At 46.4% G+C, this 21,412-nt stretch overlaps 4 protein-coding genes across 7 annotated transcripts; 2 read left to right on the top strand and 2 right to left on the bottom strand.

Annotated features, from left to right (window-relative positions):
* The first annotated feature begins 4,322 nt into the window (after window positions 1–4,322).
* LOC123096418 (protein ROH1) lies at window positions 4,323–6,139 on the top strand. Its single transcript, XM_044518163.1, has one exon. The coding sequence runs from the start codon at window positions 4,480–4,482 to the stop codon at window positions 5,704–5,706; it is 1,227 nt and encodes a 408-aa protein (XP_044374098.1). The 5' UTR covers window positions 4,323–4,479; the 3' UTR covers window positions 5,707–6,139.
* Window positions 6,140–8,134: 1,995 nt separating this feature from the next.
* On the bottom strand, window positions 8,135–12,975 carry LOC123096416 (uncharacterized). Of its 2 annotated transcripts, XM_044518158.1 has the most exons (14): window positions 12,794–12,975; window positions 12,256–12,341; window positions 11,616–11,770; window positions 11,469–11,533; window positions 11,134–11,320; window positions 10,581–10,844; window positions 10,357–10,490; window positions 10,020–10,209; window positions 9,878–9,937; window positions 9,548–9,799; window positions 9,207–9,465; window positions 8,932–9,137; window positions 8,756–8,806; window positions 8,135–8,642 (listed from the first exon to the last, which is right to left on the bottom strand). In XM_044518158.1, exons 1-14 carry the CDS (start codon window positions 12,859–12,861, stop codon window positions 8,352–8,354), a joined length of 2,268 nt encoding a protein of 755 aa, XP_044374093.1. In that variant the 5' UTR covers window positions 12,862–12,975; the 3' UTR covers window positions 8,135–8,351. The 2 variants fall into 2 exon arrangements, with proteins under 2 accessions (XP_044374093.1, XP_044374094.1); XM_044518159.1 differs by lacking the exon at window positions 12,794–12,975 and having other exon boundaries at window positions 11,616–11,783; window positions 12,256–12,340.
* Window positions 12,976–13,153: 178 nt separating this feature from the next.
* On the top strand, window positions 13,154–18,391 carry LOC123096415 (uncharacterized). 2 transcript variants are annotated; one of them, XM_044518157.1, is made up of 4 exons: window positions 13,154–13,587; window positions 14,503–16,321; window positions 17,481–17,820; window positions 17,897–18,166. In XM_044518157.1, exons 1-4 carry the CDS (start codon window positions 13,227–13,229, stop codon window positions 18,164–18,166), a joined length of 2,790 nt encoding a protein of 929 aa, XP_044374092.1. In that variant the 5' UTR covers window positions 13,154–13,226. The 2 variants fall into 2 exon arrangements, with proteins under 2 accessions (XP_044374092.1, XP_044374091.1); XM_044518156.1 differs by having other exon boundaries at window positions 13,157–13,587; window positions 17,481–18,391.
* LOC123096417 (uncharacterized) lies at window positions 18,375–21,031 on the bottom strand. 2 transcript variants are annotated; one of them, XM_044518162.1, is made up of 8 exons: window positions 20,719–21,031; window positions 20,528–20,626; window positions 20,206–20,365; window positions 19,913–20,089; window positions 19,682–19,816; window positions 19,012–19,094; window positions 18,815–18,908; window positions 18,375–18,720 (listed from the first exon to the last, which is right to left on the bottom strand). In XM_044518162.1, exons 1-8 carry the CDS (start codon window positions 20,991–20,993, stop codon window positions 18,634–18,636), a joined length of 1,110 nt encoding a protein of 369 aa, XP_044374097.1. In that variant the 5' UTR covers window positions 20,994–21,031; the 3' UTR covers window positions 18,375–18,633. The 2 variants fall into 2 exon arrangements, with proteins under 2 accessions (XP_044374097.1, XP_044374096.1); XM_044518161.1 differs by having other exon boundaries at window positions 19,913–20,092; window positions 20,719–21,024.
* Between the last annotated feature and the right edge of the window lie 381 nt (window positions 21,032–21,412).

Here is a 21,412-nt window from a genome sequence, read left to right as displayed (position 1 = left end):
CGAGGGACGTCATCGAGCTGAACGTCTGCTGAACATGGAGGTGCCGTACGTTCGGTACTTGGATCGGTTGGATCGTGAAGACGTTCGACTACATCAACTGTGTTAACATAACGCTTCCGCTTTCGGTCTACAAGGGTACATGGACACACTCTCCCCATCTCGTTGTTATGCATCTCCTAGATAGATCTTGCGTGATAGTAGGATTTTTTTTTGAAATTGCATGCTACGTTCCCCAATAATTAATTGTAACTCTTGCACGAAGAAAAGCTCCTACAAGGTCAATCTGGACTACTGTTGCCTCCTTATCAATCTGTTGAGCAATAGCCAGACCCCAAGTGTCGTTCCTTAGATTATAGGGTAGATTCACTACCCTCGACCAAATCTGCAGTTTATCAAACCTCAATTCTGACGGCTGCATGTGGGACTCGAATTTCTCCAAGATCACCGCATGCTTGTTTATGTTCCATGGGGGTCCATCCCAAACACGACCGCGATCACGTTGGGAGGAAAATTCCGCAACAAACATGTTTTCCCCCAGCGGGCGGAACTCCAAGCCCCTCGGGTTACCCCAAGCTGGACGTAGGGCGTTGGTAATTGTTTGGATGTGGAACAAGTTCCTGAACAACACCTTGCCTGCCAGAAGCCACTTCGGTGCTGCATCATCCTCCAGATCATTGATCACAAGCGGAGTCGCCTCCTTCTCCGATATATCAAGTTTCCCGAGCGCCTCCTCCATTTGTGCCCTGGCGGAACGCGGGGATGAAGCGCCGTTGTTGCCAGAGCCTCCTGGAGCAGATGATCTCGTCATCGTCTGCCCAGATGCTAGTGCGCCCCGCCGATGAGATCTGCGAGCGCCGCCGGTTCCACCGTGCCCTAATCGCCTCAGGAGGGTTTTAGGGTTTTGGGGAAAAAACTCATCTTGTGCTGGAGATGATCCTGGGTACCTGCAGGGATGAAGATCGCGGACAAGACAAGAGACATCTACAAAACAATTTTATTTCACACATACAGATGTTAATTCAAAGCCCTTCCATTGATTCTTACAACAAATAGAGAGGGTTGGAAGGCCTATGCCTCAACCCATACGGCCATACCTTACCGAACTACTCATAGATGGAGATAATATCCCAAGAAGAAAACATTAAAGAACACATCTTAAAAATTGATTGATCATAAATATGTCTTACAATGGCTGCCTTGTGCGATGCACGATTACGAGTATGAACTAAAGGGAGATGGACTATGGTGGTGATGGCGGCTATGGAGATGGAAATGGCGGCGGCTAAGGTTTGTGAGAGAAGATGAAGATGATTCTGTTCTGGCTTCGCTCGACGCTCTTCTGTTGACAATTTGGCGTGGTCTCCTTTATAAAAGTTGTTCAGGTGAACAACCTGCCTCGGAATCCACGTCATATGGACGCCGTCTTTTGGTCTGTGGCCGCTGGTGCGCCTCCTGGTGATTGCTTCTTTCTTCATTTCCACTCTTTTGCATGTTATCACATGATTTCTTTCCTTTTTAGCCCATTTTCTATGGAAACACATCAAAGAGAGGATTTGTGGGATCTTTTGCATTCATTAGTCGCTAGTAGCAATATCAGAGCGAATATCTCAGTTTAAATGGAATATCTCGGTTTAAACTAAGGGTGAATGAGTGTAAAAATATCACTCATCGGCCTCCCAAGGAGAAGAGGGAGGACACCGACGGGTCGGACAACTCTGATGATGAGCAGATCCGGCTAGATCCCTACTGTGTTTTGACCGCTACTTTCGTGAGAAGGACGACATGGGCATCGGGAAGAGCAAGAGCAGTTGTGGATGATCTTCTTCATAGCTAGCATGTAGGTTAAACATGCCAAATTTTGATAGTCCGATAACATGTCCTGATGTAGTAACCGGACTTTATGTGTAATGCATCGTTTACGTAGTTGCATGGGTTTGTATGGATTTAAGATATGTTAATTGAGGCGTCCGGTTGTGAGAACGAAAATTTGAGGTGTGATCGAACAGGAGGAGCCGAATTTGTCAAGCCGGTCTTTCGATGCTCTTATGTATACTACTCCTATACACGAGGCCCGGGGCCGGCCCGATCCGGCCCATTCCCATCCTGACACAGAAGTTCCGTCTCGAACCTCGGGATAAACAAGTCGATCTAGGTGAGCTGTTGCAGCAAATTAAATCCTCTGTTGAGAAAATCCCTGCCAAGCTGTGCTGCTTCCCCAGCACCAGCAGGAGCGACCAGTTCCTCCCCGCCAAAAAAAACCCGAGCATTTCCGTTCATGCACGGCACAACCACAACACAAACCCGTCACCGTCGCACGTACTCTCAGTGCAGCGCTCCGGCGCAGTCAGCCGTTCAACGTGGCCCGCCCCACCGCCGGCGACCGCTTCCGCATCGTCGCCCTCCGCCCACTGCGGCCTGGGCCCACCCTCACTCCCAGCCTCCGCGGCGGTCAAACCGGGCCTGGCCGCGTAGGCCGCGTGGCCCGCAGCTCTCGGCGCAGCCGCGTGCCCAACCGTGCGGCCGATCGACAGACGTCTTTCTTCGCCCCAAACTGCCCCCGGGGTCGGTGGCGCTGAACAGACGGGCGGGCAGGGGCAGGCCCGTCAGGCCCGAGCCGCGGGCGACGTGGGAACGTTCTGTCCGCGTGCACGCGGCCGAGGGCCCCGCATGGCGGCGTCCTCCCGCCCCGGCCCCGGCCCCGGCGCCGGCGCGTCGCCCCCGCGGCGGCCGCGTACGCCTCGGTTTCTTTTACGTTTCCCCCTTTTCTCAGTTCTCTTCTTTTACGTTTTCTAATCGCCACCGATCGTGCGCGCGCGAGCGCGAGGAGACTGGCTGACCGGGCAATCGGAATCGGGTTGGATTGGTCTAATGGTTTTCTTGATCTCCTATGTCCTTAAATTAAACCCAAAATATGAGCGCACGTCCTTGGCCTCTCTTGCATGTATGGAATGCCATTTTGCATGTCCGACCGCATGGATTGCTGGTTTTGCATGTTGACGGCCAGTACCGTGTCATGTCGATCTTTGGGATTTTTCTTTCCGCGATCGATCTTTGTGAATTGAAATGTACAATTATTATGTTACATTTTCGGTTCGATTTTCTCATGACTTGAGTCAGTTTTCTTGTTGACAATAAATAATCGAATGGTCTTTGTGCCCCCATCGAGGTTCCCGCCCTTCTGTGAATTCAAGCAATTCCTCGCATCATGAGTTGAATGATGATGATTTCGTCGGCATGATAGCCTAATTGGATGTCGTCCCGCAGGTGGACGTAGCTCGCTGGTGAAGAAACAATCACGCTGTAGGTGCACAACATTTTTCGAGTGGTTGCTGCAGATTGCATTGTGTTACCATCCTCACAAGCTAAATTCCTGGTTGGCCCTAAATCAAAGAACTCGTGCGAGTTTGGAACACCGGGGGTTTAACATCAACATTCGTCACAGTTAGGATCTTTTCCATGAAGCATGAGCCAAGAAAATAAGTGGCACATCAGCTCTCTTTCCCGACCAAGAAGGGAAGGTGTGATCAAGCGGATTGCAATTGCATATGATGTACAGACTTCGTCGAATCGAACCTGGATGTGGCGAGGTTCCAACTGATGGTGCCGCTAGTGTGCTCATTAAGAATTAAGTAGCGCAAAAAAATAAAAAAAATAAGTAGCGCATGGCCTGCCAAAGGTCTACGAAATCAGTTGTTCGGTGCCAACATTTTGGAGGGCATGAGTCCGATTATAGGCGTGAAACTCATTTCCGACCAGACAATCGTTTTTAGTTGTGATGTTCTTCAAGATGCATAACAAATGTTTAATCCAATTTTATCTTAACTTGGATCAAAATTTTGTTTTCTTAGTTGACCGATGAGCTTCGTGCCCCCATCAAGGTTCCTCAAAATCATAGCAGGTCGCTGTGAGCATCGTATGTAGCCATTTGATGGTATAATCTTCCAAGATTGCATCATTTCTTGAATACTTGACAAATTTCTGTCTAAAGTCAAGCATCATTTGCTCGTAAAATCATGGGAGCTAGCATTGGCTGAATCTTTCAAAATAAAATAAAATCAAGCATCCTCGCTTGAAAGGAACTTGTCAGCAATTACAAATCTCCATCTACAAAAAGGGTCAAATAAAGCTAAACAAAAACCAGAGACATTCCAATTCCAAAAGAATATCACCACCTGCAAAAAAAGACCACAGGCCGCCATTAAACTAATTCAACAGGTGCAAGGGATCAGTAGCCGGGAACCCTTCCCGAACCCCAAAATCATCAATCAGTAAACTAATCGCCTCCCTAAGCACAACCCCATACATATATACGCGCACACCTACACCCATCAAACCGCACCTCATCGCAGCTTCATCGCAAATCCAAAACAAAACGTCTCCGCCGACGACCCGCACCCGATATCGGATAGCCGCCCCCTTCTCCGCGCCCCGCTTCGCCTTCTCCGGCGAGAAACCCCCACACCGGTCTCACCGGCGGCCATGCCGGCTACGGACTACCAGGGCTCCTCCTCCTCCTCCCACTCCCCGTTCGCCTCCTTCGGCCGCTCGCTGCTGTCTCGAAGCCGGGACAGCCCGGCGTCCCCCGCCATGCTTCCGTCCGGCGGGGAGGCCGAGGTCGAGGCGTTCCAGCGCCACGTGGCCGTCAGCCTCGCGGAGCTGAGGGACGGGGAGGATTTCCTCTCCGTCGCGTGGATCCGGCGGCTCCTGGAGGCGTTTCTGCTGTGCCAGGAGGAGTTTCGGGCGGTGGTGGCCGAAGCGCGGCGCCGCGGCGGTGGAGGCGCGCTGGCGGAGAGGCTGGTGGGGGAGTACCACGAGCGCGCGGTGAAGGCGCTTGACGTGTGCAACGCCGCTCGCGACGGTGTTGACCAGGTCCGGCGCTGGGGGCGGCTCGCCGGCATCGCGGCGTCCGTGCTGCTCGCCCCCGTGGAGATCCACGAGGGCCAGCTCCGCCGCGCCAGGAAGGCGCTGTCCGACCTCTCGATCCTCCTCGTCGACGACGCGGCCGCCGCCGGGGGCGGGGGCGGCGTCGCCTCCTTCCTCGCCTCCCACCGCAACCGCTCCTTCGGCCGCGGGAGCCGCGCGTCCCCGTCTCGCGCGTCCTCCGCCTCCTCCTCCTCGTCCTCCTCCTCGCACTTCCGCTCGCTCTCGTGGAGCGTGTCCCGCACGTGGTCGGCGTCGCGGCAGCTGCAGGCCATCGGGGCCGGCCTGGCCGCGCCGCGCGCGCACGAGGCGGGCCTCGCCGCGCCCGTGTACGCAATGGGATGCCTGCTGCACCTCGCCTCGTGGGCGCTCGTCGCGGCCGTCCCGTGCCCGGACCGCGCCGCGGCGCTCCAAGCGCACCACCTCCCCGCCGCACCGCCGCGCGGGGCGTTCGCGTGGGCGCCGCCGCTCCTGACGCTCCAGGACCGGCTCACCGAGGAGGGAAAGCGCAAGGACAGGCGCAATTCCTGCGGCCTCCTCAAGGAAATCCACGCGCTCGAGAAGTGCGCGCAGAGGCTCGCCGAGGCGATCGACGCGGCGCCCATCCCGCTCGCCGGAGAGAGGGAGGCCGCGGTGCGGGAGGCCGCCGCAGAGCTCGCCGCTGTGTGCAGCGCCATGAAGGACGGCCTGGAGCCGCTGGAAAGGCAGGTCCGGGAGGTGTTCCACCGCATTGTGCGCAGCCGCATGGAGGGCCTCGACTCGCCGATGCCCAACGCCGCCGACTGAACCATCATCAAGAATCCGCATTTTGTCCGCGCGCTGCCGCGGCGGCGATAGGTAGCTCTCTCCTGTCCGTGGTTTTTTATCACCCGTGATCTGTCTCGCAGTCAGTAGTATAAGTTTAAAATGTGTATCGTTCTGTAAAGGAAAGGGGAAAGGGAAGGAACCATCTTTCTGCAAAGATTTATTCCTTCTCATGTTTTGATGCTGCATTTGGTGTGTATCATCAGATTTTTGTTAGTCGTCTACGACATGTGTGCGCGGCTAATTCTTGAGTTACTTGCGCCTGTGAGCGAGGTCGCTTGCTCTGATCTTAGAATGTCATAGAAAAGAGGAAAAAAGAAAAAAAATACTGGAGTGATTAGCTTCTGTGTTGTTCTTGACTCTATAATGTCCACATTTTCATCTTTGGCGTCATCTGGAACATTTTCAGTTTGAACATTAGCTTAAGACATTGTACTCTTTGTCTAGAGAAATGCCGCAGTTACAAATGTCCCCCTAAAAAAATTGTCTCCAATTATGGACTATTTCCCAGTTCTCTATATGCTCAAGATTATTTCCCAGTTCTCTATATGTGGATTGTTTGTCTGCTTATCAGGAGTAAAAAAGGCATCTCAGGATAAAATTCCCACCATGTATAGTATAGCTTTTACAGTTAATAATAAAGTAGTCTGCAGAGTGACAAATCGCAGAACACAAACGCTTCAAATAATTCTGAATACCAAGTGGCAAGAGGACAATAGCATATGGAATGGCTTATGATCAAGAGCTACAAAGTATAATAAAATCCCCACCATGTATAGCTTTTACAGACCACGGTTAATAAAATAGTCTGCAGAGTAAGAAATTGCAGAACAGAAACAATTCGACTGAATCCAAATACCAAGTGCATGAAATGGCTTATGATCTCTTGACTGAATGGCATGTGTTCTTCTTTCCTTGTACAAGCTTCTTCTGTCAGGTCTCCACCAACACCAACCTTGATCGGGCCAAAAAGGTAAAGAGTGGTGCCACAGAGTTAAGTACTCCGTTTGCCTTGTACGACTACTAGTGTACTGCGGAAAAGTTAGTCCCTCCCAGCATGATATCCCGAGGTCACATGTTAATAACAACCTGATGCAGTACCAAGTGCATGCTCGTCTTGTAGTTCAGTCCTGCATTCAGCTGCACCCCTGTACACAGTACACTGTGTCTACTTTGGTAGACGCATCTACTCTTCCCCTATCATATCATTTGAGTATTCTCTCATAGTATCTTTGGTTTTGCGTTTGGTTCTGCTAGTTCACCTCACAAGTCCACTGGTGTTCTCATTAGTTTCTGATGAAGAATGGAACAATCTTCTTCCTCCCCTTTCTACCTACAAAATTCCACTAGTCCATGGAGCTGCCCTCAGAGTGACCAAACGGCTGTGGCGGCAGACAAGACAGCAATGTTCCTCTCAGAAAAGGCGTGTGATGATGGGTTTGAGACTTGAAAGCTCCGAACTGTCCTGTGTCCACTGTAACCCCCCTCCAAAGCACTTTTCTCGTTGCCGTAACAGCGGCACTAATCATCGCCATTTGCCATGATCCTTGCTGGGTTTTTGATGATTTGGTTCACCGGCCACATGGGCTCCGTTTCCCTTCCCACCAGCCCCTCCCCTCCCTGTTCACAAGGTGGTGTGATCGGGTTTCTGTCCTGCTCTGTTGTTGTGCGTGTGCATCATCATCGGTCAAGTACTAGTAGTACTAGGAGTAGGAGGCCCTGTGCAGGCAGTGTGTGTGTGTGTGTGTGTGTGTGTGTGTGTGAACGATGCGTGCTGGCTAGCTGCTGCCTGCTCTGCTGCTGTGCTGTTGTGTGAGTGAGCTGTGACGGTGGCCCCGCCCGCATGCATATTGCTGGGTTTCACCGTTGCGTCACTCAGGCGTCACGGTTACGTCGTTTGGTGGGATCCACCTGTCAGACACACGCACATTTTTTTTGGAGGGAATCAAACACAGGCACATGTGCGCTGGTATTTTTCTTGTTCTTCCTTGCAGCAAAACAGGCCGGGCTGGACTGTTTCACAGCTCGGCTCGGTGGTGGTCTAGAGCAGCCTGATAGTTGGCCCATCTGGCCAGGCTGGGATGATTTTTTTCTCTTTGGAAAACTGAACAAGGGTTCAATGAATGGAATTTCCTTTTTGTCATGAAAAAAGAGACCAAGGGGCAAAATCAGATTATTCGCAAAAAAAGGGGGCAAAATCAGATACCCATAGGGTACCCTTACTTCACTTTTTTCCACATCTCTCATTAAAGAGGGAGGGAGGCGTATATAATTTTTTACCCACTACTCCTACCTGACTCCAAGGGGCGAAACATCATAGGTTATATCCCAGATATTAGCAATTTTTTCTCTATATACATGGTCAAAGTTAAACAAGTTTAAATTAGGACAAAGCTAGAACTTCAAATAATTTTAAAAGGAGGGAGTATTAGATAGCTAGTATCCCAAGCGTCCCGTACTTTGCTTGTCATGCCTCTTTTCTAAGAACATGAACTCCCACTAGTGTAGAACATCTTACATTTCCATCGGCTGTCAACTACTAAGTCATTTCAGTATGGCCATGTGAATTTTCGCTTACAAAATGGAGGTGGCGCCCTCGTCCCCAGTCTACGGAACACCCTCATTCATCACAGGAACAATTCCGGGAAGGACCACATGATGAACCTGGCATACATGTCATTCTCCAGGAACTCGACGTGTGCAGCCCTACCGACGAAGGAGTTGAGGTCCCGTCGCTGTGTGGACTGGTCGAAGTTCACGTCGCAGCGCATGAACACCCGCGTCTCGGAGGTGGGTGCACGGATCTGGTCCAGGCAATTGTTGAGCATCTCCGTGAACACCTGCCCCTTCTTCGAGCTATCTGACGACGAGGCCGGGCAGAGGTCGATTCTCGCTGAATGGTATGGGACGTAACCATCCTAGCACAAGATTGTGACCAGATTTATGAGTAAACCTTCTGGATATCTAATAGAATGAGTAAACCATCCTGGCATTCAAAAGGAAGGGAAGGCATGCTGGTCATATTAAGCACCTGCGGTGAAGACACCAAAATGATGTTTTTGAAGTTCTCCAGTGTCTTGAGCTGAAAAAAGATAGGAAAGTAGGCGCATACACCAAATTAGGAAGTTGGCCTATCGTCCTAGTTCTACTTCTAGCTGTAGAAAACATCTAATTCTAGCATGAAGTTGATAGATTTAATCTATGTACCTTGCAGAGCTTGTAAAAAAATGTATTCTGGGGGTCTTGCTCATCAGTGAAAGTGAGCTGATGCATGCATTGCAGTCCCTTGAGTCTCTTCATAAGCCAGAGGCCAGAGTTGAACAACGAATTTGAGCTGTACCAGTAACCTAAATGAGGCCCTGATATCGACATGTATGTGTGGAGGTTTTTCAAAAACGGCTGCAACTTGGGTTCTGTTGAATGGAAATTGATTAGCCACATGTAGCGGTCTGTTTGGAAGGAATTTCCTAGGTTGAAAGTACCTGATAGTGCACTTCTGATGATGACGTTCCCAATGGAGTGACCGACAAAACTAAGCCTCAATTCTCTGCAGCCTCCATGTCTTGAATACTTATCCAATTTGTTCTTTAGGAATGAGACTACTTCATTAGCAAGCCTTCTACCCATTTCTTTAAAATCTCCATATGTTCTATCTTCGTTTGTCTCGGACAATAGACACTCAGCTCCAGGATCACGCAAAAGCCATTGGTTTCTAATGAGACAAAGATCCAGATGATGCCCCTGTTTTTTGACATCGGCAGAAGTTCAAATTAAATGTGTACTAATTAGATCCAAACCAACACATAAGTCCAAATAAACTTGCCTGAAATCCATGCACAAAAATGACAGCTCGTAAGACATGTCCAGTGTTTTTACCACCGCTAGGATTCCCCGCAAAAGAATCTCCTTGTAGGTTAGGTGGTACAGAAGTATTATACAGATCTGGAGCATTTGCCAACAAATCCTTGTTACAACCATGTTGTGGAACGACCATGACATGTTGTTCTATAAGAACAACAGGAACACGTGAAGGATTAGCATAGATATGCATATCTTGAACAGACCGTGCGTTAATCTGCAGTGGACTTCGCATTAGTCTCCACTTATTAAGATAAGTGTTTCACTTACAGTTCCACAATCAACAAAGACTGACCTTCATTTGCGCAATACTTTTTCTGTGGAGTTCAGCTCGTGAAGAAGCATTCTGTACAGGCTACAAAAATATATGAAACCATAAAACAGTGACAAGCGTATCAAGCATACTTCGTTGTAAACAATCAAGAGAAGACAATTACATCATGATGCAACTTCTTTGAGCTGGAAACCCTCCGGAGTGAATGGCGAGGAGACGAACTGTCACCCATACCGTGCATGTAACGATGTGGAATCTCAATTTTTGAATGAACAATCCATATTGACCATTCTGATTTCCGATCAACATCCCAAATATCATGCAAGTAATCCAATATCTTTAATTTATTTGTCCTGCAGGAGACCAACCATACTTTGGCTGAATAAGGCATGACATGAAATAATCTAAAATGTTAAGAAACAGCGGTGCTAGCCACTAACATGAGAGCAATAGAAAATGCCCATCTTCTGAAGTAACATCAAGAAAGCAATTAACCTCACCTATGAAACTTCAGGAATCCACTCCATACAAGTGAAAGTTGGTCGCTCACTATTTCAAATAATTCTAACAATTCTTCCTTGGAAAGAGTGTACAGCATAGCATCATTAGTGCTTTGAACCGCATCATCAGATCTCTGAAATACTTGGAAGATAATGTATCCAATCAGCAAAATTATCATATTTGCACTTTGTCAGTAGTCATCTTCAACAGAGAAATGAAGTACCTCTAGAAGATCTTGTAAAATGCCAAACTGCTGGCCAATGCACTTTGGGGTTACAGGGAGCCCATTAGTATAATTAGGAAAACTTGACTTTGTTGGGTGAACTGACTCGTATTTACCAAGTGTTAAATCAGCGCCATCCAAATCTTGAAGAGCCGTACCAATACCATTACTGATCCTCTTTACTTCCTCAAGCAACAGTTCTCTAGAAGATAATAATGCCTTCAGAATATCATATAACTTTGAGACTGAACCTTGCTTGAATGCCTGCATAATGAATGACACATTTTACTCACCAACTTGATGAGATGATTAGCAATAAAAGAAATAATTTATTCAGGGGCATGAAATAACATCAAGAAATATACATTTGGTATCTCTAAAATTTTATGCCAAACTTGTTAGAAGCATATTTCTGCTTTAGTTCTTTTTAGTATAAAAAAAGAAGAAAGCGGACATATGGTTTCTGTTATAGTAGCAGTCTCAGACAAGCTTGTGGAATAGACTAAATGCCTAAAAATAATATTCAAGCTAAAAGCATCACAAACCTGTGTACCTTCAGTGACGATTTAGTCACGCCAGCTTTCAGGTACACTATATGTATGGTCAGATCAACAAGCACAGGGTGGAAAGTGTCAAAATGGACAGGACAATATGTGTGTAAACCCAGGAGTGCCCTATGTGGGATCCTAAATTCATGAACAGGGATCAAATACTGGTCATTTGAATCTTCAGTTTCAATCCTGTAATAGAGAAGAAAAGGAGAACATGCTTCAGTATTGATGCAGTCAGCCTGTGAAATGTTAGATGCACATGTACTCCACAATGAACAAACATGTCAAGAGCATGCAAAACAAGATCCAAAGAGATGGAAATAACATACACACTCACCTATTCCCCAATGTTGGAATAAATAGGAGCTCAAACTTCAACATAACTGAAGAAGTTGCTGGACCCTATAATAGACAAAGCTGTACAAATCACACTATATACAAGACATGATTACATTTAAAAAAATGAAACTTTATGAAACCCAACCTCATCTTGACTGTTGGGTATGTAGAAAGACACCATAAGTGATAGATAAATATCTTGTCTAGCATATTTAATTCTAAATGGCTGTGTATAGAAGCTGTTGTCAACGTCATCTATTTTCCAAAAGCCACATGCACGCTTCGCACCAATATCAGTAGCTGCACAATCCACCTAGCATGTCATTATCTATTAGCCAAAAGATTGACAATTTCAAAGGATACTAGACAAAAAAATGTCCCAGCATGGAAAATCCAACCTAATATTTTTCTGCACCCTGAATTATTTTTTTTCTACCAGGCATCAAAATGCTCATTGCAGCACAACAAGCATGGGAACGACCAAAACTGAACAAATCAAAATTGCCTAAACTAACCAAAGAAAAAATAGAGCTAAAGTAGTAATGAATTGATTTAATTCAAGATAAAAATAGCAATGAACAGATCATTTTAAGTCAATGCAAGATGGCGAACAGCTGTTGCTTTAACATTACAAACTGGTCTACGTGTTGATCATAATAAATATAATAATCTGATAAATTATCAATCACGAATTTAGACATTTACTTCCGCCCACACAGGATCATGCAAGAAATGTAAAGTGAGTACGGAAATTTCTTTTTCCAAGCCATGGGAGATGCAATAACCTTCGTATTGTGCTACCCTTGCTGGCGACACCGGTGCCCTGCCGTCGTCCTGCTCCCACGCCGCACTAATCTTCATCCGGTACCATCTGCACGCAGACACAAGAAAATTTCGAAAGAAATAATCAAATTTCACAGCGGCCGCATGTTGGGAAAAAGGGGCGGAAGTTTGCAGCGGATGGTTCTCCAAGAGGAATGGACAGAAGAGCAAAATTAGAATGTGAAATTACCAAACAGGGTGTCGGCAAAATACAAAAAATAAATAAAATCGTACCAGATTACCAATCAGGGAACCAGCAGTGAAATTCCGCACAGAAATCTTCTCTAATAGATGATGCGCATGCTATATGTATTCTCCAAAAAAAAACCGCATAGAAATGGTCACAGGAATGAAACATTCATCTGAAGGAAAATCGCGTGCCAATCGTATCTCTATCTACCCGACAGAGGCTCAGGAGAATCCACATGCCGCCATTCAAGAATCAAGAAAAGAAGGAGCACCAATGGAAGGAGTGAAGATGCACATGGCCCTTCTCGTTACCCTTGGTGGTACAAGTCGAGATTGTGGAAGCGGTCAATGTAGATGGCCACCTCGTGCGCCGTCTCCATCGCGCCCCGCGGCGGCCGGAGAAGGATCGGCCGGCGGCTGGCGGCGTCGCGCGCACACCCGCTTCCACTACCAACGCCGGCGAAATCGCCTTTGCCGCTCCCCGCAGACCGCGCCGTGTGTGGGGGCCAACCCTTACGCTCTCGGCTCTCCTTCCTTCCTGAGCTTTTATCCCAATGGGCCGCTACCTCCTCGTTCAGGAGGCCACTTTGAGCCCATGTCTGTCTATCTTTCGGCTCAACACCAGAGAGCCCAGCCCACGAACCATTCGGCTTCGTCCTTCTTAAGCCCTGGAGAAACCCCGCCGCCAGCAGTAGCCAGCCACCGCCTCCAGCTGCCCGTGGCGCCGCCGCGGCGAGCGACGGCGATGATCACAGCCATGTACCAAGCGCTTCCGCGCCGCGGATACCCCCTCCTCGTCCTCCGCCTCCGGGGGCATCGCGGGCTCAGCTCGCTCGCGGGCGGCGGCGAGCGGTGGAGGGGGCAGCCCCAGCAGCAGGAGGAAAGCAAGGAGGTCAAGGTGTCGGTGTGGTGGGACTTCCAGAAGTGCCAGCTTCCGCCCGGCGCCAACCCCTGCCGCGTGGCCCCGCGCGTCACGGCCGCGCTGCGCGCCGCCGGCATCCGGGGCCCCGTCGAGATCACCGCCTTCGGCGATGTTTTCGTGCTCCCCCGCCCCGTCCAGGAGGTCCTCGCGGCCACCGGCGTCGCGTTCTCGCACGTCCCCACCAGTTGCGTCCTCCACCTCCGCCAGCCACCATTTCCTTACTCCCCTACTGTCATTGTTTGGGTTTTCTGTCACACGAATTGGGAATGTTATTACCTTATATGCCTCAGAATGCATTGCAGAATTGTTCGTCTGTTTTTATGCTGCTAGTCTCCTATGTTGGATGTAGTTGTGCAGTGGGGTGTTATGGGATTGGAAATTTGCTACAAATTGCATTAATTGGTGCATGAATGCTAATGAAAGCAGATTCTAGATGATACTCCCTCCGTCCCACAATTTAAGAGCATTTTTGCTGGAGGGAGTACTTCGTTTTGTATTTACCGGATTGATATTTGTGCTAAATGCACCTCGATCATTTCCAATATATCATTGTGAGGTATACTATTTTGTCGATGTTTAATAGGAACTGTTACACTTTCTTGTCTTCTTCTTCATAAAAATAGATAGAGGTTGCCCATTGGGGTCATCTCAGTTGACCTTACAATTATTTGGGCTTTATCGGCGTCCTTCTTTATTAAGTTCTAGAAAAGTTGGGGTCGCTAAAACATGAAAAATGCTCTATATAAAATAATTCATATGTCTGTGTCATGTATACAAAAAAAAGCTGTTTAAACAGTCTATTTGTGGTCTTTGGAGAAATTTTACCCAACACAACTGGTAAATAAGTAGATGGACAGTGTAGGGAAGCCTGGTCGCTTGTCTACTGTTATGGTGTTATAAGGCTATTTTGGTGAGTGCATATTACTGAATTTCAATTCTCAGCTAGTCTCGGAGTATTTCTAGTCCTCAACTCTTCTTTTGTCGCTTCAAGTTAAATGGGACTCAGTTCTGTATTTTTTTTCTTAATGTTGCATGTAGTTTTTACTTATCTTGCGCCGCTGTTTGATCTTGTGGTACTAATAATACTGACCTTGTATAGGTGGAAAGGATGGTTGTGACAGATCATTCATTGCTGATCTTGTCTATTGGATTGCTCAGAACCCTCCACCAGCCCATTTCTTCCTTATATCTGGGGATAAACACTTTGCAAATATTCTGCATCGCCTTCGGATGAGCAATTATAACATACTCCTAGCCTGTCCTAATACCGAGCCCAGCATTCTCTGCAGTGCAGCGACAATTATGTGGCCGTGGGAGGCTTTGATTAAAGGGGAGGGGTTTACTCGGAAACATTTTAACCAGCCACCTGATGGTTTGTCCTGTTCTTGGTATGGTAATTACAGGGGAGCTCTTGACGACCCCTTCCAGAAAGCAGAACCAAAGCACTCCGGAAATGTACCATTGCAAACCAAGAAGCCAGAGAAGCTACCTATAGTCTCCAGATCTGCGGTCAACGGGCCTGATCATGCCAAGTTTATAGATCCTCTACCAGGTGATAGTCAACCTGCTGTATTTGGTGAAAAAAGCTTTATGAGAATGAGTTCTGGGCAAAGTATTGGTGAGAGCAAATGCCTCATTGATACTAAGAATGAGAAGCCACGATCATCCAATGCCTCATCTTCTCCATCAGATATATTATCTTTAGAATCTTTAGAACAAAAGAAAATTCCGGTCGGTGATGACCCCTTCCTGCAAGGAGAATCCAAGCACTCCATGAATGTACCATTGCAGACCAAGAAACCAGAGGAGACACCTAGAATCCCCATATCTGTGGTCAACTGTATCAGGAGAGCATTAAACTCTTATCCTGAAGGGGTCAACCTTGAAGATCTTCTATCAGAACTTAAAGAGAACAAGTTGTTTATGTATAATGGATTATATGGCTTCAAAACCTTCAGTGCTCTTCTCCAAGCTATGCCTGATTATGTCAAATTTATAGATCCTTTACCAGGTGATAGTCAACCTGCCGTAGTTGGTGAAAAAAGCTTTAATAGATTTCCTTCTGCTCAAAGTAATGGTGAGGTAAAATGCCTCATTGAGACGAAGAATGGGAAGCCACCATCATCTAAAGTACCATCTTCTCCATCAGATATATTGTCTCCAGAACAAAGGAAAATTCCGATAGCTGATGCTCCATCTTCCCAGTGTGGTTTGTTATCTAGAGACCAAAGGAAAGCTCCATCCGTAGATTTTATTAAGCCATCTGAACCTCCTGCGTGTCATATGGAAGCTGATATGGTGATCACTGCTGCAATTCCCTCCTCGGAGGCTCAAGGTACTACTAGTAAAAAAGGGCTACTTGAAAGGATTCAGATACTATGGACTGGTCCCAAGACCATTAAGCCCCAGGTCCATCCATCTCATGATGCTACTTTTTCTGAAGGGTCCAGTGATGTAACAAGCCAGGAAGGGCAACATAACAGACATTTGAGAAATGCCATGAAGAATTGTTCCACAACTGACAATCCTGATGTGAATGGTCCTGATAACAGTTCAGCAGGCAGCACTAGTTTGTCAAATGACCCGTCTAATAGCTGTTCTGAAACAGATGTCAAGGGGGATTTTGCAAATACAAAGAATCACTCTGGCGAAACAGTCGAAATCAGCAAAGCTGAAAAGAGCAAAGGAATATTTAGCTGGGCAGCAAGGTGGTGGTCATCTGGAAAATCAGATAAACAAGATAATCAAAATCATGATGGAACAAGGAAAGATTTGGACAAAGGATGTTCATTTGTTAACAGTGCAAGTGGACAGCAAGTAGGAGTTGAAATGTTTGAAAAATCTTACTTCTGGGATGCACTACAGCAATATCTTTTAACCCATCATGGATCAAAACTTGTTTCAGAAGCAAAGGCAAGGTAAATGTATCTTTCCTGCTTCTCCTTCTATTTCTTATATCTACCCAACATCAATGTTTGCGACATTGGCTTCAAATTTGATAAGTAGTAGCAAATTACGACCATCACAGATAATATAACCTGGATTAACAATACTCCCTCCGTTCCTAAATATAAGTCTTTTTAGAGATTCCAATATGGACTACATACGGAACAAAATGAGTGAATCTACACTCTAAAATACGTCTATATACATCCGTATGTAGTTCATATAGAAATATCTAAAAAGACTTACATTTAGGAACAGAGGGAGTAGCTCTTTGGTTAAGAACCAGTTGTAGATCTGTAACTGAAATGAGAACAAAAGCTTGATGTCCGGAAAACTATGGGGTTGCATTTTTGCTCGCAAGCCGATCCCATGGCACCTTCTAGGATAATTGTGCAATTTTGTAGAAAAACACAGAAACTTAATCATGCACCCAGAAACATGACGAGAAGACTGGGCATAAGGTGCATAGTGGTAGTGTTTTGCTCATAGTGGGTGGATTCTTTTGTTCATGAACCCGAGCTGATCCCTTTTTCTGTTCTCCAACTTGTTTGAAGATCCATATGCTAGTCTGAATATCCTGATTACTAGTAACCAATAAGCTGCATTGTGGCTGTCATATCTGGAGCGACAAACAGTGCAGTGTGATTCTCAGTGGATGATCCATCATACTGTATTACAAGCAAATGTCTTGCCCATAAGCGTTAACAGAAAAATATCACCTGTGGAAGCACCAAAATATAATATGAAATTGCATGGTGTATTGCCTGCCTGGTGATTTTGCTGGGTCGTGTAGATAAAAAATCAATGTATTTTAAAATTACTTTCTTTTCCTTAAAATAAAATAATACTTTCCTTGTCTGCTCATGATCTCATGATGTATATTGTTCTTATCGACACAAATCAAATAAGGATGATATTTCCTGAACTGGGTATGATATCTATATGCTTGTGAAACATATATAGTCCAGGTCCAAACATTATTATATTCATCAAGTTGCAGTAAAGTTATTCCATTTCATGCAATTCCCATCCTATGGTGGACAAGGACTTGTCTGACATGTAATGTGAAATAATCTATGGACCGATTGTTTAGAAAGTACTATTACTCAGATAGTTGCTTATTCTTGGCAGGGAGGAGTTGGCACATGGACTGCAGAAGGGCTGTTCGCTTCTCAAAGGCCTTGACGACAAACATATCCATCAGTTAGTACATCTGTTGATCTCTGAGAAGAAATGGATCAAGGAGTGTAGGTCGGAAACTTTTCATTTCCAACTTACGCTGCCTCAGAGAGGAACATGTGCTCCATTACATGCCTGTAAACCACAAGGGTCAAGTTCTCCTCTTACAAATGGAAACGGCCAGGCCAGCTGCAAGGGCAATGAAGACCATGGTAATGTCGATGACTTTGCCTGGGAAGAGCTTGGTCCTGTATCCAGTGCTGGTGATCCTCATCCAGAAACTGGTAAAGTGGTGCGCTATCACCCTCCCACCTCGTCAGATGATGAGTTTTCTGATGGTGAAATTCATGCGGTAGATGAACAAGCAGGAAAAGATTCGGATGCTGAATTTTCCGAGGATGAAAGTCATACAGCAAGCCAACAAGCAAGAAGAGACCCTTCGCGGAGCTCGCTCGTCGAAATTATTGCCTCGTGGGAAACACAAACAGGCAAGGATGATGGTTCACCGCCAAGAAATTTCAAGGCGGAATGCTCTCGAACGAATAAACATTATCGTCAGTGTTATCGTCCTTCGACCAAGCAGCAGCAGCAGCAGCAACACTCGTGATATCAAGTTAGCACTGGTGCTTTGCAAGTAGTATAAATAAAATGCTGTCACAATTGAGCATTATTATTTTGTGTTCTCTCATTTATTTTTCATTGTCATTTTTAACATCAACACGTTTCTGGTATGCACTAGATGATGGCCTTTTGTAATTATGCTAAACGCATAAACCATAGAATATTTTCATGGCAAATCTCTATAATTTGCATGTCTATATAGAGGATTTGGTGGCTGATTACACAATCAGACCAATTGCGCTGCTTGCGATCGTCTGTGCTTCTTCACCCAGCCCTACCAATTGGGGGGACTCTTCCGCATCAACATCTGATCTTAAACATCTTCAGGCTTAACCATCTTGCCCAAGATCGTTCCCACTCCATTCAAGGATACAGTCTCACCTTCCAACATCAGCTGCTCATTTTTCACATCTTCCTCGCAACTAGGCATGCACGCATGTTACGATATGATACACCAGATTGCCATCCAGCATTCCAGGCCGGTTCATGTGTTCTCCCTAATCCAGGCGTTGAACTCGTCCATCCTTAGTGCGAAAGAACTTGAGCTCGCCTTTCCACCTCCGCCATATGCCTAAGTTTCAAACGGCATGGCAAGGTATGAACAGCTAAACTACTAAAAAACTAAAACCATGCAGGTTTACAGAGACAATAAGAGAAACAAGCACCTTGGCGATCTCTGCTGTGTTGGTTGTATTGTCTGTAGTCCTCAAGCAAATCTTCAGCAGTCCACGTTGCATAAAGACCACTGCTCCAATTGGTCTACCAAGTGAAACAAAGCGTGCATGAAAAATCACTGAAACAACGCTAACCACACACAATTTCTGTGTCCATGTGCTCTGAAACTTGCAAACAAAGTTTGTACCTTAATCCGGCGGAAGCACTCATCTTGCTCAACTCCAAACCGATTTCGTGGCTCAGCTTTGAATCCCCGTCGGCTCTGATTGCCTAATAGTAAAATAAAGCATGTAATGTTATAACATAAGATTTCTTTCAACGTACGAACACAATAAGTTTCAGATGTAAAATTGTGGATGACACGGCCACCAAAAAACTCTTGATTTTGTTTTATTAGCCAACTAATATCTGCTATCAAACTTTCGAGACTGGGTACGTTAATGCCCAAGCATGAAACCAAGTTTGCAGCAATACTGCAGGCAGACAAGTCCATGAGAATCAAAGAATGCTCTTAAGCATAAATAAGTTTGCATCAAATGGCTGATTTGAACTATGAGGTTAATCATTGCTTTCAAGCGAGAAACTATGAGGTCCACATGTCTTTGAACTATAGATAGTCGTTAATTTAACTAAACAATAAAGGAAAAATGGGCCAGAGTATTTTGCCTTTGAACTAGACTTAATGTAGCCCATACAATTAATGTGAGAGCACTCCTGGATACACATATTACATGCTTGTGCTAAAGAAATCTAAGGACGCTTCAGTAAAGAAAAAATAGGTGCTATGCGGCTACCACTATCAAAAGGTACATCAAGGGTAATAACTATAATAATGCAAGAGCATCATTTTCACTTACAAGACATTCACCATATAGCCCTTGTCCGAGGTAAAGCTTGAAAGGATTGTGTATGAGCTTCCTTGCAGCCTCTAGACGATTTTGAGCTAATGAATTCCCTCTAGCAAGCAGATCGCTAACATCAAGTTGCATTAGCTGTTTGGAGTGCCAACAAAATGGTCATTGACCATGCCATCCTCAGGGATACACAAAAGAAGCTTATAAGCATGATTGCAGCGGGTAGACCTTCACCTGCTCAAAAACATGAGGATTACTAACACAATTTAACTTTGCACGCTCATCCCTGAGAGCTGTATGAAATGCTCTGCTATCGGGCAGCTGCCATTGCCGCAGATCAGCATCCTCTACATATTTGACAACATTTGAAACCCGCTCCTCATCTTCTTGGCCCAACAGATTCTCACATGTCTCCTGGATGAGAAAAGAACAACCTCATGTTCTTGTTTACCAAATGACGCGATACAATGAACAGGAACATATCAAAAAAAAAAAAACAGGAACATGAAATGGCTCATTCTACTCACGGAATCGGGGTTTTCTGATGTAAGCTTATTGGAGAAATAATCAAGTACAGCTCGGGCACTACTTTTTGAGGTGTCGATGCGGATGTCAAGGTTAGTCGGGCATCGACCCATCTGTGGGATCCTTCCCAGTGTGCTTTGCCGGTGATCAAATGCCACCACACTGCATCATTTGGAAATGATTTGTCACGAGGTTTCTTATTTATATCAGTGCAAACACTCCACTGAAGCTGCTCCTTCAAATTTTGTACTTAGTCAAGATAAAAAAGAAGAAGAAACTTCAGTTGCAGACTTTGCTGAGATTTCTGCGACTTGTTGGACGCACCTGGGGATGAATCGAGAGAGCTCCAACGCAAAATTCCTTGGCCCGATGAAATCCAAAAGATAGCAAGAATGGAACCCGGCACCCTTGAAGTCCTCCGCTCTGCTTGTTCCAAGCCAGTGCGAAACAGGCAAGCATAATCAATTGGAGGCCAACGCAATGAGGGAACGGTGAGACGCAAGTGAGAGGGAGACCTGAAAGGCTCGACGGAGGAAAAGGGGAGGACGAGGAGGCGCCGGCCGAGGCGGCGGTGGAAGAGGTCAGCGGCGAGCGCGGAGTAGGCGCCGGCGAAGGTGGGGTAGTTGTAGAGCGCGAGGTGGGCTGGGCCCGCCTGGTCCTCGGAGGAGGCCTTGGATGGGTGGGAGTGTGAGAGGATGGCTTCAAGGGAGGCCGCCGAGCGGAAGGCTCGCCGGAGAGAGGACGCCGCCGTCGAGGAGACGCCACGCAGGAGGCAGGGGAGGCGGAGCATTATGGTGGATGGGCTTGGTGACCCCGAAAAACTCGCTGCCCTTGTACAGATGGGCCGGCATGGATTAGCCCACCGCAGTGGTGTGAAGTGTTCTTCTTTTGTGCCATTCTCGGGGACATCTCCAACGGCAAACCTTAAATATGCACATGTCTACGGATGATCGGTTAGACACCAGTCCCTTAACATTATACCTAAAAAATCTTCCTTTTTAACTCTTCTAATAGAAATTTAGACAAATTTGATATATTACATGCAAACTAACAAAATTTAACGAGTTCGATACGTATTCATCGCACCAGCTTCAAATTAAACCTAAGCTAAACTAAAACTTCACAGGATAACGGACGATGACATCATGGGGATGACCTCTAAGGCCACCAAACGCTTTTGTCATTGTCACCGTCGTCATTGTATATGTC

The sequence above is a fragment of the Triticum aestivum genome, chromosome 4D (genome assembly GCF_018294505.1).
Source record: "Triticum aestivum cultivar Chinese Spring chromosome 4D, IWGSC CS RefSeq v2.1, whole genome shotgun sequence".
NCBI classification, from domain to species: domain Eukaryota; kingdom Viridiplantae; phylum Streptophyta; class Magnoliopsida; order Poales; family Poaceae; genus Triticum; species Triticum aestivum.
This window is presented reverse-complemented; position numbering and strand designations above follow the sequence as displayed.

What these genes read in the sequence shown, in the direction of transcription:
- LOC123096418 (XM_044518163.1), top strand. Translation starts at nt 4,480, where the DNA reads ATGCCGGCTACGGACTACCAGGGCTCCTCCTCCTCCTCCCACTCCCCG.
- LOC123096416 (XM_044518158.1), bottom strand. Translation starts at nt 12,861, where the DNA reads ATGGAGACGGCGCACGAGGTGGCCATCTACATTGACCGCTTCCACAAT. An exon ending in CAAAGAAGTTGCATCATGAT is followed by an intron (nt 9,938 to 10,019) that starts GTAATTGTCTTC and finishes ATATTTTTGTAG; the next exon opens with CCTGTACAGAATGCTTCTTC. An exon ending in TTTTGGTGTCTTCACCGCAG is followed by an intron (nt 8,643 to 8,755) that starts GTGCTTAATATG and finishes ATCTTGTGCTAG; the next exon opens with GATGGTTACGTCCCATACCA.
- LOC123096415 (XM_044518156.1), top strand. Translation starts at nt 13,227, where the DNA reads ATGATCACAGCCATGTACCAAGCGCTTCCGCGCCGCGGATACCCCCTC. An exon ending in GTTCTCGCACGTCCCCACCA is followed by an intron (nt 13,588 to 14,502) that starts GTTGCGTCCTCC and finishes GACCTTGTATAG; the next exon opens with GTGGAAAGGATGGTTGTGAC. An exon ending in GTTTCAGAAGCAAAGGCAAG is followed by an intron (nt 16,322 to 17,480) that starts GTAAATGTATCT and finishes TATTCTTGGCAG; the next exon opens with GGAGGAGTTGGCACATGGAC.
- LOC123096417 (XM_044518161.1), bottom strand. Translation starts at nt 20,993, where the DNA reads ATGCTCCGCCTCCCCTGCCTCCTGCGTGGCGTCTCCTCGACGGCGGCG. An exon ending in CTCTCTCGATTCATCCCCAG is followed by an intron (nt 20,366 to 20,527) that starts GTGCGTCCAACA and finishes CAAATGATGCAG; the next exon opens with TGTGGTGGCATTTGATCACC. An exon ending in ACACAGCAGAGATCGCCAAG is followed by an intron (nt 18,721 to 18,814) that starts GTGCTTGTTTCT and finishes TTTGAAACTTAG; the next exon opens with GCATATGGCGGAGGTGGAAA.